We start from the raw sequence: 13,444 nt of genomic DNA on the forward strand, positions 1-13,444 counted from the left end.
TACTCATTTTCTATGTTCAGTGTTAGTTACAATACCATAATACTAATTATTTATTTTAGACTTTAATTAGTATATAAAACATTGTAACATTATCACATTTGCTGTTTCTACTGATTTTGCAATTACTATACACATTTCTTATCATGTTCTAGTCAAATGGAACTACCTACAGCCAGAATGTGGAACTTCTATCCCTTTTGCCAAAACGTGGCCCTCGAGCATTCAAAGAATTCTGCTTAGCTCTGGTGGAAACTAAACAAGAGCACTTGGAACATATGATCCAGATGCAAGCCAAGTCTGAGAAACAGGTGTGCAGTTTTTTTGCAACTTCAATTAATTTTTAGAATTGAGAAAAAGCTTACAGTACATTTCTTTGTGTTCACTTAAGAAAGAGTCTGTTTTGTGAAGTTTTAGAACTTTGTTGATCATTTCCAATTTTTCACCACATTTATCTAAATGCCATGTAAAAGTTATTTGTATATATGAGCTACAAAGTTAATAATGTACCTGCCTTTTACAGATATCCGATCTTCCATTGCCAGTTCAAGAAGAAAATGGCTATCGACCCAAGAGAGCACGTAAGGATGGTGAGAAAAAAATGACATTAACTAAATATTTAAACTACCTTTCATCTTCCAAATGTGCCACTAACTTGTTACTTCTGTTACAGTGGCCATGGAATTCAGTTTGGATAGTGGAGATGGCCCAGTACCCCATTTTGTTCAGCCTTGCACTGATGTTTTTTATCAAAAATTACACAGACAGGTACTTGTCTTTGCTGTGGCTCTCACTGTTGCATCCTTTTGAGTATCTTTTGCTCAACTTATTTGAGTTTTTATGTAGAGTGTAATTTTTAATCAGTTAATAATTTTAATGCTACAGCATTTTATTTTGGCAGTAAAACTACCAGAAATGTTGTGCTGTCTTCAGAGTACAGTGTATATATATATATATATTTTCCCCTTCCTTTTGTCTCACTTCAGGCATATCGGATGCAGTCTCTGCCTAGAGGTCAAGCTCTTATTCTAAGCAATACTGATTTTGACTCTAATGTCACTGAGCTAGACCCACGACCTGGTGGAAAAGAGGATGAATTAAGTCTGGGTCGTTTGTTCACTGAGCTGAGCTTCCAAGTCAGATTGATTTGCAATAAGTCTGCACAGGTTTAAATTACTTATTGCTTATTTCATTTCCCCACCTATAACTGATATTGTTTATTCATTTTATAGTCTTATTCTTTTCCAGGATATGAAGAACATTTTGGTTCAGTTCTCAAGACATAAAGATCATCGATCTGCTGATGCTTGTATTGTTGCACTTCTTTCACATGGAATAGAAGGGGCAGTTTATGGAGTGGATGGTGAAATGCTAAAGGCAAGTGCATATTTTTTCTTTATTTCTGCTCCTATTTAGTGATATTCTACTGATAAAGCCACCTGCACTTTCAAATAAATATGAAAATCAAATATCCTAGAGGTATTAAAGAAAGGATTTCTCCATTTTGTCTTTTCTTTTTTAAGCTTGATGATGTGTTCAGCTTTTTTGACAATGCAAACAGTCCTAACCTGCAGAACAAACCAAAAATGTTCTTTATCCAAGCTTGTAGAGGAGGTAAGGGTTTGCTATCCTACTCCTTCTGTTTCACAGGTGTATGAGATTATTTAAACCAATGTGAAATTGTCTGATATTTATAGAAATGCCTGATGCAGGAGTAGACCAATTGGATGGTTCAGAGCGAGCAGAGTCACCAGGCTGTGAACAGAGAGATGCTGGTATTTCAAAGCCACAGAAACCTCGCCTTCCAACACAGTCAGACATGATTTGTGGATATGCTTCTCTTAAAGGTTTGCAGTAGATTAATTCCTTAATCTTGCACGTTATTTTTGTATTTCCGTGTGCTCTTTTATTTGGTTATTATACCAATGCAATTGCACACAGTACATGGTATGCATAACATTAACCAAGTCATGAAATATTTAGTATAGCAACTAGGAAATACATATACAGTAGAGTCTCGCTTATCCGACATAAACAGGCCGGCCGAACGTCGGATAAGGGAAAATGTTGGATAATGGCAGGTGTTAAGAAAAAACCTATTAAATGTCAAACTATGTTATAATTTTACACATTACGAACCTAATACTCATGTTTTACAACAAAACAACAGAATAAATTAACTGAAAAAATGAACTTACAGTTACAGAATTGTCTGACGTTAAATACAGTTTGTACTGTACTTAAAAAGTTCAGTCCTGTGATGATTTTAAGACATTTTTGATCGTAGTCTGCTTTCCTGACGAGTGCCGTTTCTTTGCTGTGAAGTCTTGCCATCTTTGCAGCATCATTATGTCGATTCCTGTAGCTTCTTCTTGTTGCTCAATGTAATTAATTGCAGTTTCTAGCCTTAATTCCGTCACTAATATAGTCAACATCCATACAAGCGTATACTGTTTACTACAGCATTGTGACTGCGTGTGTGTGTGCGTGCGTGTGTGTGTTTGTGTGTGTGTGTGTGTTTGTGCTGTGACTTGTGATTCCCCGTCTTGCACCCGAAAACTCGAAGCGGAGTCTCAGTACTTTTAGCAACACCAGCTTTCTTAAGCTTGAAACAGCAACAGTGAGGTTATTTAATGTAGCGGGATGTTTCATTCTCCTATACACAAACACAGCAGTCAGGCAGGGGCGGGGGAAAGTAATACTGAGCCCAGCGCATTTATAATGTCCCTTGTTCCTTGTATCACCCATCAATGGCAGGCACTTATAGCATATCCGCAATCTTTTCGGATTGGCTTGTACATCGAACTGCTACAGCGCTGGGAGACTGCGATTGCTTTGGGACGCTCTTCCGCCGTCCCATTGTGGAATCCCACAAGAGTTTAGAAACTCACTCACCCCAGCCATGATTCTTTTCAAAGGTAAAGTGCAGGTTAATTTGCTTTATGTATTTTTACTTTATATTTTGTATTAATCATTTTTATATGAATAATTTTGGGTTGTGGAACGAATTATCTGAGTTTCCATTATTTCTTATGGGGAAATTCGCATTGATATACAGTGGAACCTTGGTTTGCGAGCATAATTCGTTCCGGAAACGTGTTCGCAATCCAAAGCACTCATATATCAAAGCTAATTTCCCCATAAGAAATAATGGAAACTCAAATGATTCGTTCCACAACCCAAAACTATTCATATAAAAATGATTAATACAAAATATAAAGTAAAATACATAATACAAATTAACCTGCACTTTACCTTTAAAAAGAATCATGGCTGGGGTGAGTTTCTAAACTCATGTGGGATTCCACCCAACGGGACGACACGCTGAAGAGCTGCCCCAAAGCAATCGCAGTCTCCCAGCGATGTAGCAGTTCGCCGTATAAGCGCATCCAAAAAGATCGCAGACATGCTATAAACGGCTGTCGTCAATGGGTCATACAAGGAGCATTATAAAGATCCCGCTACAATAAATGGCAGCGCTGTTGCTGTTTCAAGCTGAATAAAGCTGGTGTTAAAGTACTGAGACTCAGCTTTGTGTTTTGGGGAGCAAAATGGGGACTCGCACTTCACAGCGCGCACACACACACAGTCACAATGTTGTAGTAAACAGTATACGCTCGTACGGATGTTGACTATATGAGTGAGGCACACAGACTCGGACGGAGAATAGGAAACGATTGAGAGAGAGAGAGAGAGAGGCGCTGGGCGAGCGAGCGAGCAGGATAAGGAGAGAGAGAGAGGTGCTGGGCAAGCGAGAGAGAGAGAGAGAGAGAGAGCAAGAGAGAGGCGCTGGGCAGGCGAGCTCAGTTGTGATCACATGACGCTCAGCAGACAAAGTGTATCCATACTACTCGTATTGCAAGACATCGCTCGTTTATCAAGTCAAAATTTATTAAAAATTTTTGCTCGTCTTGCAAAACACTCGTAAACAGAGTTGAGTGTGATGAAATTCCGGATCTGCCGCTAGCCCAAAAAGCACCATTAGTTAATTGCCGTCACTCTTCATTGTTGTATCTAAAGAACATCTTTGACTGTAATTACTTGCTTTTTTCAAGGATATAAAAGATTTATTTTAGAAAAATGTTTTAAAATCCATTTAAAATGCCTTTACATATGTCTGCGTTGTAGTTTTTGGTATTCAAATGTAACATTAGAATTGCAAATTTAAAAAAAACTCAAAATTCAAATAAAAAAATAAATCAATCCTCAAATGTCTATGGGCTGGCCAAATACTCAGCAAAAAAGGCACATTAAATAACCAATAATGGGCAAAAATAAGGAGGAAGGGCAGTGCTTCACTGGAAGAAAATGTTTTGCTTTATCAGGTACACAACATGCTAAATATTTCCAGCAATACCTACATGTGCCATATTTTTGGCTTTCACATCATTCATGTAGAAAAAAGTGTTAGAAGTATTTTGCTTCTACAAGTAACATCTTTTTCTACTCCATTAGAGACTCAAAAAGTTTTAATTTTTCTCTAAAAACATCAAAATGGTTAGTCCGTAAAACAAACACATGCTGATGAAAACATTTTGCCACATGTTAAAGAAAGTGATACATTGTTGTATATTCAGAGAAAATAAACAATGTTTAATTTGTATTGTAACCAGACACTATGACCATTTACATATACCTAATGTGGAATTTTACTACTACTCGGTCACTGTGGCTATTTTGGAAATTTTTTTAAAATTCTAAGTTTATTTACCTTTTAGAAAGTTACATTTTATACTTTTCCTTGAATAAATGCATGTGTTATCTTAGTACAAAAATGCATACTTTTTAAAAACTGTATCAAATATAATATGGAAATGACAATTCTTTACTGAGGAAAGCTATCACCTCATTATCTTTAATATTTACTCAGTGGATTTCCTGCACAGCACAATCTTTACAAGCAGGCAGTTTCTATTCTAACTACAGGTTAGCCCTGCTGTGCACTGTGCTTCTCTGATAAATACAAGCAACCACCAAACTCCCACTCTGTACTGGGCATGTGTGGGACTTCCTCTTGATTCAGTGTTTTTTGACAAGTGTAAATGTAATAAGTGAAATAAAAAGTAGATACAGTTAAGATTTGAAGCACATCTTAATTTCAGGTGTAAATCACAAAGATGCTGATATTCTTGAAAGACGCAAATTCTGGACCCTGATCTATAGTATATTTATACGTGGTAACTTTCATAAATAGAACGAAATCACTTAATAAATGTTCAAGCAACTAACTTTTTTTATTTTACTCTGTAATCTGTATTTTAAAGAGATCAATAAAACTGTTGGTAGCGCTGTTTCTTCTTTCAGCACATTTTCTGTTCCAAATATTGTAATGCCCATTGGTAAAGTGCATATGAAGCCACCTCTTGTGCCTATGAAGCCTCTTCTCCTGCTTTCTACTCCTTAGAGTACCATCATTAAATCCGCATTTTTTGTGTTCTAGTGAACATTGTAATAGGAGAATCAAAAAATTACATTTCCCAGAAAGTGTTCAGTTCTTTCATCAACCAGTTTAGTGTGCATATAATGTTTTCATCAGCACAAATAACAGTACAAATAATGTTGATAACATTCTTAAAACTGCTTAACCCAATTCAGAGTTGTGTGGCTCTCCAAAAAGTACTATTTTCAGTTTTTCTATATAGGTTATTACAACAATATCAATGAAATTGTTTAAATTCTATTAAAAAAATTTGTTGTTAATTTAATATAATTTTTTTCTTACCTGCTGTCCCATCACTTTAAAATTTACAATGCCCAAATAGACGGCACTGTGACGCAGTGGGCAGCTCTGCTGCCTCGCAGTAAGGAGACCTGGGTTCGCTTCCCGGGTCCTCCCTGCGTGGAGTTTGCATGTTCTCCCCGTGTCTGCATGGGTTTCCTCCCGCAGTCCAAAGATATGCAGGTTAGGTGCATTGCTGATCCTAAATTGTCCCTAGTGTGTGTGTGCGTCCGTGCGTGCGTGCCCTGTCCAGGGTTTGTTTCCTGCCTTGCCCCCTATTTTGGCTGGGATTGGCTCCAGCAGACCCCCATGACCCTGTAGTTAGGATATAGCGGGTTGGATAATGGATGGATGCCCAGATAGCCTAATATGCACATTTGTTTAAACGTTTCAGAAGAAATGTGGATACACACAAAATCCACACAGACTACAACCAGGAAGGGGATTCAAACTCGCATGGCCTAGTCAGCAAAGTATCAGCAATAACCAATGTGCTGCCATGCCTTTGAATTTTTGTTGTTTTTCTTTTAACTTTTCTAAAAGGCAACATCAGCATGACACCTGTGCTGTTTCTGCCAATGCACATCTTTAACACAACCCAGTTGTCAGAAACAGAGAATTGCACTGCTTAATGTGACCAATGTGCGTCCAATCTTTGACCTAACAAGCTATGGTTAGAATATCATTTATCACTTGTCATTGACAAAACAAAAAATTGTGTTTTATCAGTGTTAATCATACAGGTCAACTTTCACTGAAAACACAATGAATGTTGCAAGTAGAAATGAAACATTTTTAAACAAGCATTTATTTACTAGAGTCAATAGCCCTTTAACTTAGAAAAAAATATTTAATATCTTAGTGTAAGTGGAATTCAAACACACTACAGCACACAAAGAACATGTAAATTTCACAAAAAGAACCACTGCGCTCAGGATTCATACACAGAAGTTCTAACCAATGTACTTTCAATTCACCTAATGCTTCCTGTCTACCTAATTTGCAGTTATATAAGAAACAAAAAGAAAGTAATGCTTGGCTTTGTACCACCTGGTTACTTTAGTCTATTGCCATTTACCACGATAAAGACAATGCAAGTTTTTAAAAAAGAAGAAAGTAATGTCTGTTCCAAAACAATCTCCTATTACGACATGATTCTATATTAATATTACTATCATCTTCAGATTGTAGTAAATCAGTGCATGTTTTACAATAACAGCAAGTTATGTTCTTATTATTCTGTAGTACAGTACATACAATTATAAAATCATAAATGTGTACACAGTAACTTTTTATAAATTATGGCACAGCATTATAAAGAAGGTTAAAAATGTTTATACTGTAACTTTAAGCTTTATATACCCTTACCCTTTGTACTGTGCCTCACAGCGTTAAAGGCATTATTGCATGAAATATTGATATGTGAATATAATTTTGTACATTTTTGTAGAGTATGTATCTGTAGTATTGCTGTCATCTATGGTTATGTAAATTTATATTTGTAATGTGTCCTTGAGTGCTTTGAAAAGTACAATTTAAAAAACTGTATTATTATTGGTGTGTTTATTATTTACTACAAAAATTCACTTTACATTTTCACTGTGTGGCTGTAAACCTGAAAATGCATTACATTCACAAACTACAGTATAGTAACAGTTTTAAAATTATAAAAGTTTAAAATGTGTACAAATTTAATTCTACAGTTTGAAGAAGATTGTTGCTTATCCTTGATTGAGATTTGAAACTGCTGTTTTTCTGTAGAAGCTCAAATGCTCCACAAGCCAGATCAGGATTTCATTGCTGGTTTTATAAACTTTCTGAAGTTCTGCGTTTCTGTATGTGTGTAATAGCGGCATGACTTGTGAATTATGAATGGCTGAATCTGTAACAGAGCCAAAAATTTACCAGCTAAGATCTTACTCAGTTTCTCAGAGCAAGAAACTTATGTATAATAAATGCCAAAAACAAAAAAATCTTGTATAATAGAAAAAGAAAATTCTTAGCCATCTATCAAAACTGTGCAAATGAACTGTTTGTGATACACCCTGCATATATAAATGCAGCAAGGTGGCAGTTTAGAGCTTACAGTGTAACAATAACTTGCGTATATCAATCTCCTGTTTATCTGTAGTTTATTTGAATTTTTGTTTTTCATCATCTGGATGAACCTAATATGAGTTACAACATTTTAAAAAGTACAGCTTTATATGGCTTAACTAAATAGCTGTTTGCATCATAACAACACCCCTAAATTCTTGGTTCTTTTAGCTCTTGCAAGAATCTTTGCCATTCATAAGATTTCTATTAATCTAGTTTCTCATTCAGCCTTTTCCACAACAAGCTTATGGTGATATGGAACTTTGTTCCTTCAGCACTAGTGTCCTGGTTGGACAAAGCTAACTTACTTAGTTTAGAGATGATTGATCTAACCTATTATCTTTAAACTATGTATGAGACCTAGTGACCCTGCACTCAGACTGTGTGATTATTATTTTTATTATTTTTTTTTGGTGATAAATTCTTTATTGGAAATGTACAGGAATCATAGTCTAACAGACAATTACTCAAACATTTTCTAGAGCAGCTATCAAAAACACTTTAAGAAACGCACAAAAATACAGAGGTTTTGGAAGCAATTGATTGCTTTTCATTACAGTATATTAAGTCACCTATACAGAGAGAAGCCTGTCTAGATTTAGTATTCTGTAATAATCAGGATAAAATTCAATGCAGTGGTTGGTCCATTTTATACCTTATTATTGTAAATACTGTACTACTTCCTATACCCCTCTTTCCACAGTCTTTATTCTCTTTAATTCCTGCAAGTTGAGCTGTTGCTCCACATCTATTGTTCCACCTCCATGATCTCTATAGCACTTATTAGAGGTAACTTTTAAGCTCTAGCCAGAGGTCATTTTCATGTAATACCACTCAACAATTTGAATGTACTTGAATGTACTATTAGAATCCCAGTACAGGCAGCAGACATTCCAGCAGCCTTAAGTCTCAGCTCTCCCTTGAAAGGTCAGGCAAGTTGCAGGTAGCATGTCCACCATAACAGAAAGCATGACCAAACATAATTTAACTGTCCCACCTGCTGCCACTTGTCATGCTAGGAAACTTCTTTTAAATCATACGTTCTTCCCCATTACCCATGTTCTTGTATCCATGGACTAATTACTTCCAGAGCAGTATTTCTGTATCCTTGATGAACCTCCACAGTAGTAGTGCCATATTTTATTTTTATATAACAGATGTTTTTTTGGCCCTGCCCTAATCTATAGCACCCACTGTCATGTCAGATCTCCTGGCACCCCGTTATACCTGTAATATGTTTGGCTTTGTGCAGAAAATAATGTTTGCCAACAGATAAACAATATTTTCACCCATGTATTTCACTAAAACAGAAATGGTGCTGAAATGTTTAATTTATTTGTTCCTGCCGCTGAATTGAATCATAAACAAATTTGAGTTTGTCTTTACACTTCACTTCAATTATTTGGAACATGTTTTTATCTTTCTTCCTATTGCAGATATTGTAAGTAAAACACAACAGACTTTTTAAGGGTGATTAGTTTTTACTAAAGCCAGTCTGCATTATTGTGTGTGTGTGTGTGTATGTATGCATATATTTATTGTATGTTTTTAATATGCTTCAGGAACTGCTGCTCTTAGGAACACAAAACAAGGATCGTGGTTTGTTCAGGCACTTAATATTGTGTTTCGTCAGCGAGCAAAAGACAGACATGTTGCAGATATGTTAGTTGAGGTGAGTGAAGAAATACATTGTAACACATTATATGTCATTGTTGCTGATTATAAATGACTGTATTTTGGATACAAACAAAATTAAAAGCATTTTTGTAACAATGTTTAATTTCAGGTTTGCATTCATTTCATGAGTCTGGTTACTAGAAATCTCATTTGGTGACTTGTATTTATTTCAGGGAAAAAAATGTACCTTTTAAAAAATATTATGGCATATGTTTTTCTAAAAGTTTTCACCACAAGGTGGCACTTGAAAGCCATTTTGAGCTTGTTTGTAATAGTGACTGAATAAATTGTAACCATAATTATTATACTTGGACCATTAAACTGGCGATGGGTGGCATGAAAAGACTAAGTCCTGCTTTTAAGAATGTCCAGGAATTTAAAGTGGATACTGCAGTTTTTTTGTGTTAAGTTAAAGCATGTTTTATTTGTCTATTAATACAGGAACCCATGTAATACAGGAACCTCAAACGCGAATATCGGCAGAGTTTCTTTGCAGCCTTTGTATTTTCACAAAGCGTTCGACTCAGTTGATCGAGCTGCCCTTTGGGAAGTCCTGAGGGTTTGTGGGATCCCCTCAAGGTTGCTGGATATCGTAGCCGAGCATGGGGATTCATGAGGTCGCTGTAAAGGGGTGTGGCGCTCCCGATACCTATGCAAAAGGACGAAGGTCCAAGTCTTTAGAGTCCTGATGCTTCCTGTCTTGCTATATGGTTGTGAGACATGGATGCTATCCAGTGACCTGAGACGAAGACTGAACTCCTTTGGTACTGTCTCTCTCCGGAAAATCCTTGGGTACTGTTGGTTTGACTTTGTGTCGAATGAGCGGTTGCTCATGGAGTCCCGAATGAGGCACATTACCTGCATTGTGAGGGAGTGTCAGTTACGGCACTACGGCCATGTGGCGCGTTTCCCCCTGAGGGTGACCCAGCTCGTAAGATCCTCATTGTTGGGGATCCGAGTGGCTGAACCAGGCCAAGTGGTCGCACACGTAACACCTGGCTATGGCAGATAGAGGGTCATTTCCAGAGGGTGGGACTGGACCACATGTCTGCCTGGGGGGTTGCAAACCGGGATCCCGAGTTGTTTCGTCGTGTAGTGGGTGTGGCAACGCCATGCATGCTCCTCAACCTGACTTGACCATGTAATACCAAAGGGTTTAGAAATCTTTTTTTGCAACTACAGATTGCCGTTTGGTATTTACTCAATGTTTCTACAGTGCTGCAGAGTTGAGTGTCTTAAGTTATTTGAAGTACTGCTTTAAACTACACAGAACACATTTAAAAGTACTTACTAGCCCTTTCTTAATTTTAGATGCTTCTTTGATGTCACCTCTCAATTTCTGACTGTTTTAGTTTTAATTTCCGTATTCTGTAAAATAGTAAAACTAAATATTTGCTGCTTGAGGTTGACATGGAAGACATACTTGAAGTATACAGTGGCCAAAGCTCATTGTCATTATATGTTTAAGAAGTTTGATTAATGTGATAGATACCATGTTGAATGCTTAAAGCTATAGAGTGAAACATAGCAGTAAATGAATGGAGTTGTAGCTTCAGATGCTGATTTCATGTATTGCTTTGCAAATTTGTGAAATTGTAGCATTATTATTTAGTGACCCACCTTCACATTGCTTGTCAAAGTTTGAAATCTAATCTTGATATACATAGCATGAATAACCAGTCCATTAATCTTTATCTTATCTACTTCCAATTACAAGTTATTTAGAAGGCCAGAAATACACTAAAATGAAACCACAATTCGAAGGAAATGTGATTAGTTAAATTAAAATGTATTGAAAGTTATAGTACAGGAAACAATGAGTGTGAATAAAATATTCAATGAACTGAATGAGCCTAATAAGCACATCAATAGTTCAAGACACTGGACAGCACTGTAAAGTATGGATAGCATTATCACAATGATGTGCAGGTGAAAGCTTTTAAAAGGAGAAAATGTCAGAATAGCACTTTAGAAAAGAAGAGATAACTGGTATCACTTCAGGCACAATATATATATATATTACTAGACATTAAGCACGTTAAAATAACGGGCGCTAAAACAGTAGTGCATAAACATTTGTATGAACAGTCTATATTAAATGAAAAGGGACCTTGTATGTGGCTGTAATATGTGTCACTGTATTGTGTGCCTTTAATTTTCTCTCTCAGTAATACTGGTTTGTATTTCCGTGAAATGCCTGTAATTTTGTCTGACAGTAATACAGTGGAACCTCGGTTCACGACCATAATCCGTTCCAGACCGTATGAACTGTATGTAAATATATAGTTTTTCAAGTTACAAATATAGTTAACTATACCATAGAAAGCATAGCGTAATAGTAAACTAAATGTAAAAACATTGACTAACACTAAGAAAACCTTGAACAACAGAGAAAACTAACACTGCAAGAATTTGCGCTATAGCCTTATTACTCGCTCGCTAAAAACTCTTTTTTTAATGAGTTTTAAGCACAGGGGAAAAAATGAACATTTGAAAAATCTGTAATTTAATAAACAACCAAAAAAAGTAACATTGCAACAATGCACGCGCGTGCCTGTGTGTGCGTCTCTCTCTTGCGCGCCTTTGTGTGTGTGTGTCTCTCGCGTGTGTGTCTCTTAAGCGCACACCTCTGTGTGTGTGTCTGTGTCTGTCTGTCTGTCACACGCCTGTTTGTCTCACGTGTGTGTGTGCGTGACTCGCGCGCGTCTGTGTGTGTCTGCGCGTGCGTGCGTGTGACTCGCGCCTCTGTGTGTGCGTGACTCGCGCGCGCCTGTGTGTGTGTGTGTGCGTATCTCTCTGCACAGTGAATGCACAGGAAGAGACTGAACACGTGCTGTGTGGCCCCGCGCATGCGCACTTCACCAGAAGACACACACACGGACACTGGACGCACACAAGGGTTTTATTAAAGAGGATGATTACAGTGGACTTTTAAATATTGAGAATGGAAGCATTACATGATCCCGACTATACAATAGTCGTATAGAGGCTAAGCAGTCTAGGCTGGTATTCTGGAGTTAATGGAATTAACAGCTTTTTAAGTTACCAGCAGAATTTATACAATTATGTCAAGGCACTGGCAACAGCACCTTTCTGAACCTGTTTTAACCAACTTACACAGTGTGCATAACCATTGAAAATTTAAGTACTTGTTTATACCAGAGATATTTTAGATTGGGACTAGAGTCATAAAATATGTTGAGGTTAATTTTTTTTTGCTTTTTAGCATCTTACCTGCATGCTTTTCAATTCAACTTTATGAACTTTTTGTATGAGTGTTGTATGCATGATTTCAGTTATGATTTAATTAGCAGTGCCTCATGCTGTTAACCAGATATCAATAATGTTATCAACACTTTAAAAGTACCATCCCTAAACATATAACTTTATTACTGTGGTAAACCAAGACCATTTGATGGCCTTTGAGTTCACCTTGCCTTATGCTGATAACACATCAGTTTTTGTGTCTGCTCTGTCTATCTTGTACCAGCACCAGCATATTATTTGGTGAAAGCTGGGCATGTTTTCTATGGCTAATTATATTAACGTATTTCCTTTTTATGCTTAGTGCTCCAGTATGGTACTTCTTACTGTACACTGATTATCCACCAATCTAATAGCCAGCTTGTCCTCTATTTGTCTTGAATTTTTCTGGGTCAGACTGCACAAGTTGCCGAAAGTATCATAATGTAGCTTGGCCATATCATTAAATTAGATGGAGGCAACACCAACATTTTTTATGTAGCATGATTGTATACAAAAATGTAGCTCAAAGTGCTTTGCAAAGTGAAATAAAAGGAAGTTATAATAAAACATAAACAAGATTAGACGATAACATTTTACAGTACGTAACAAAGAAAAAGGTAAGGTCGAATGGCCAGGATGACAGAAAAAACAAAAAAAAACTCCACTTAGGCTGGAGAAAAAAAAAAAATCTGTGTGAATCTGCAGATG

At 36.7% G+C, this 13,444-nt stretch overlaps 1 protein-coding gene across 2 annotated transcripts in view; it reads left to right on the forward strand.

Moving 5' to 3' along the window:
- casp2 (caspase 2, apoptosis-related cysteine peptidase) overlaps window positions 1–13,444 on the forward strand; it is a 62,302-nt gene that overhangs the window by 43,567 nt on the left and 5,291 nt on the right. For both annotated transcript variants that reach the window (XM_039763726.1, XM_039763725.1), the window contains exons 3-10: window positions 153–308; window positions 521–587; window positions 671–765; window positions 984–1,163; window positions 1,246–1,374; window positions 1,521–1,611; window positions 1,695–1,844; window positions 9,376–9,485. In XM_039763726.1, coding sequence (XP_039619660.1) covers window positions 153–308; window positions 521–587; window positions 671–765; window positions 984–1,163; window positions 1,246–1,374; window positions 1,521–1,611; window positions 1,695–1,844; window positions 9,376–9,485 — 978 coding nt within the window. The remainder of the gene's footprint in view (window positions 1–152; window positions 309–520; window positions 588–670; window positions 766–983; window positions 1,164–1,245; window positions 1,375–1,520; window positions 1,612–1,694; window positions 1,845–9,375; window positions 9,486–13,444) is intronic.

Source organism: Polypterus senegalus, chromosome 9, assembly GCF_016835505.1.
Source record: "Polypterus senegalus isolate Bchr_013 chromosome 9, ASM1683550v1, whole genome shotgun sequence".
NCBI classification, from domain to species: domain Eukaryota; kingdom Metazoa; phylum Chordata; class Cladistia; order Polypteriformes; family Polypteridae; genus Polypterus; species Polypterus senegalus.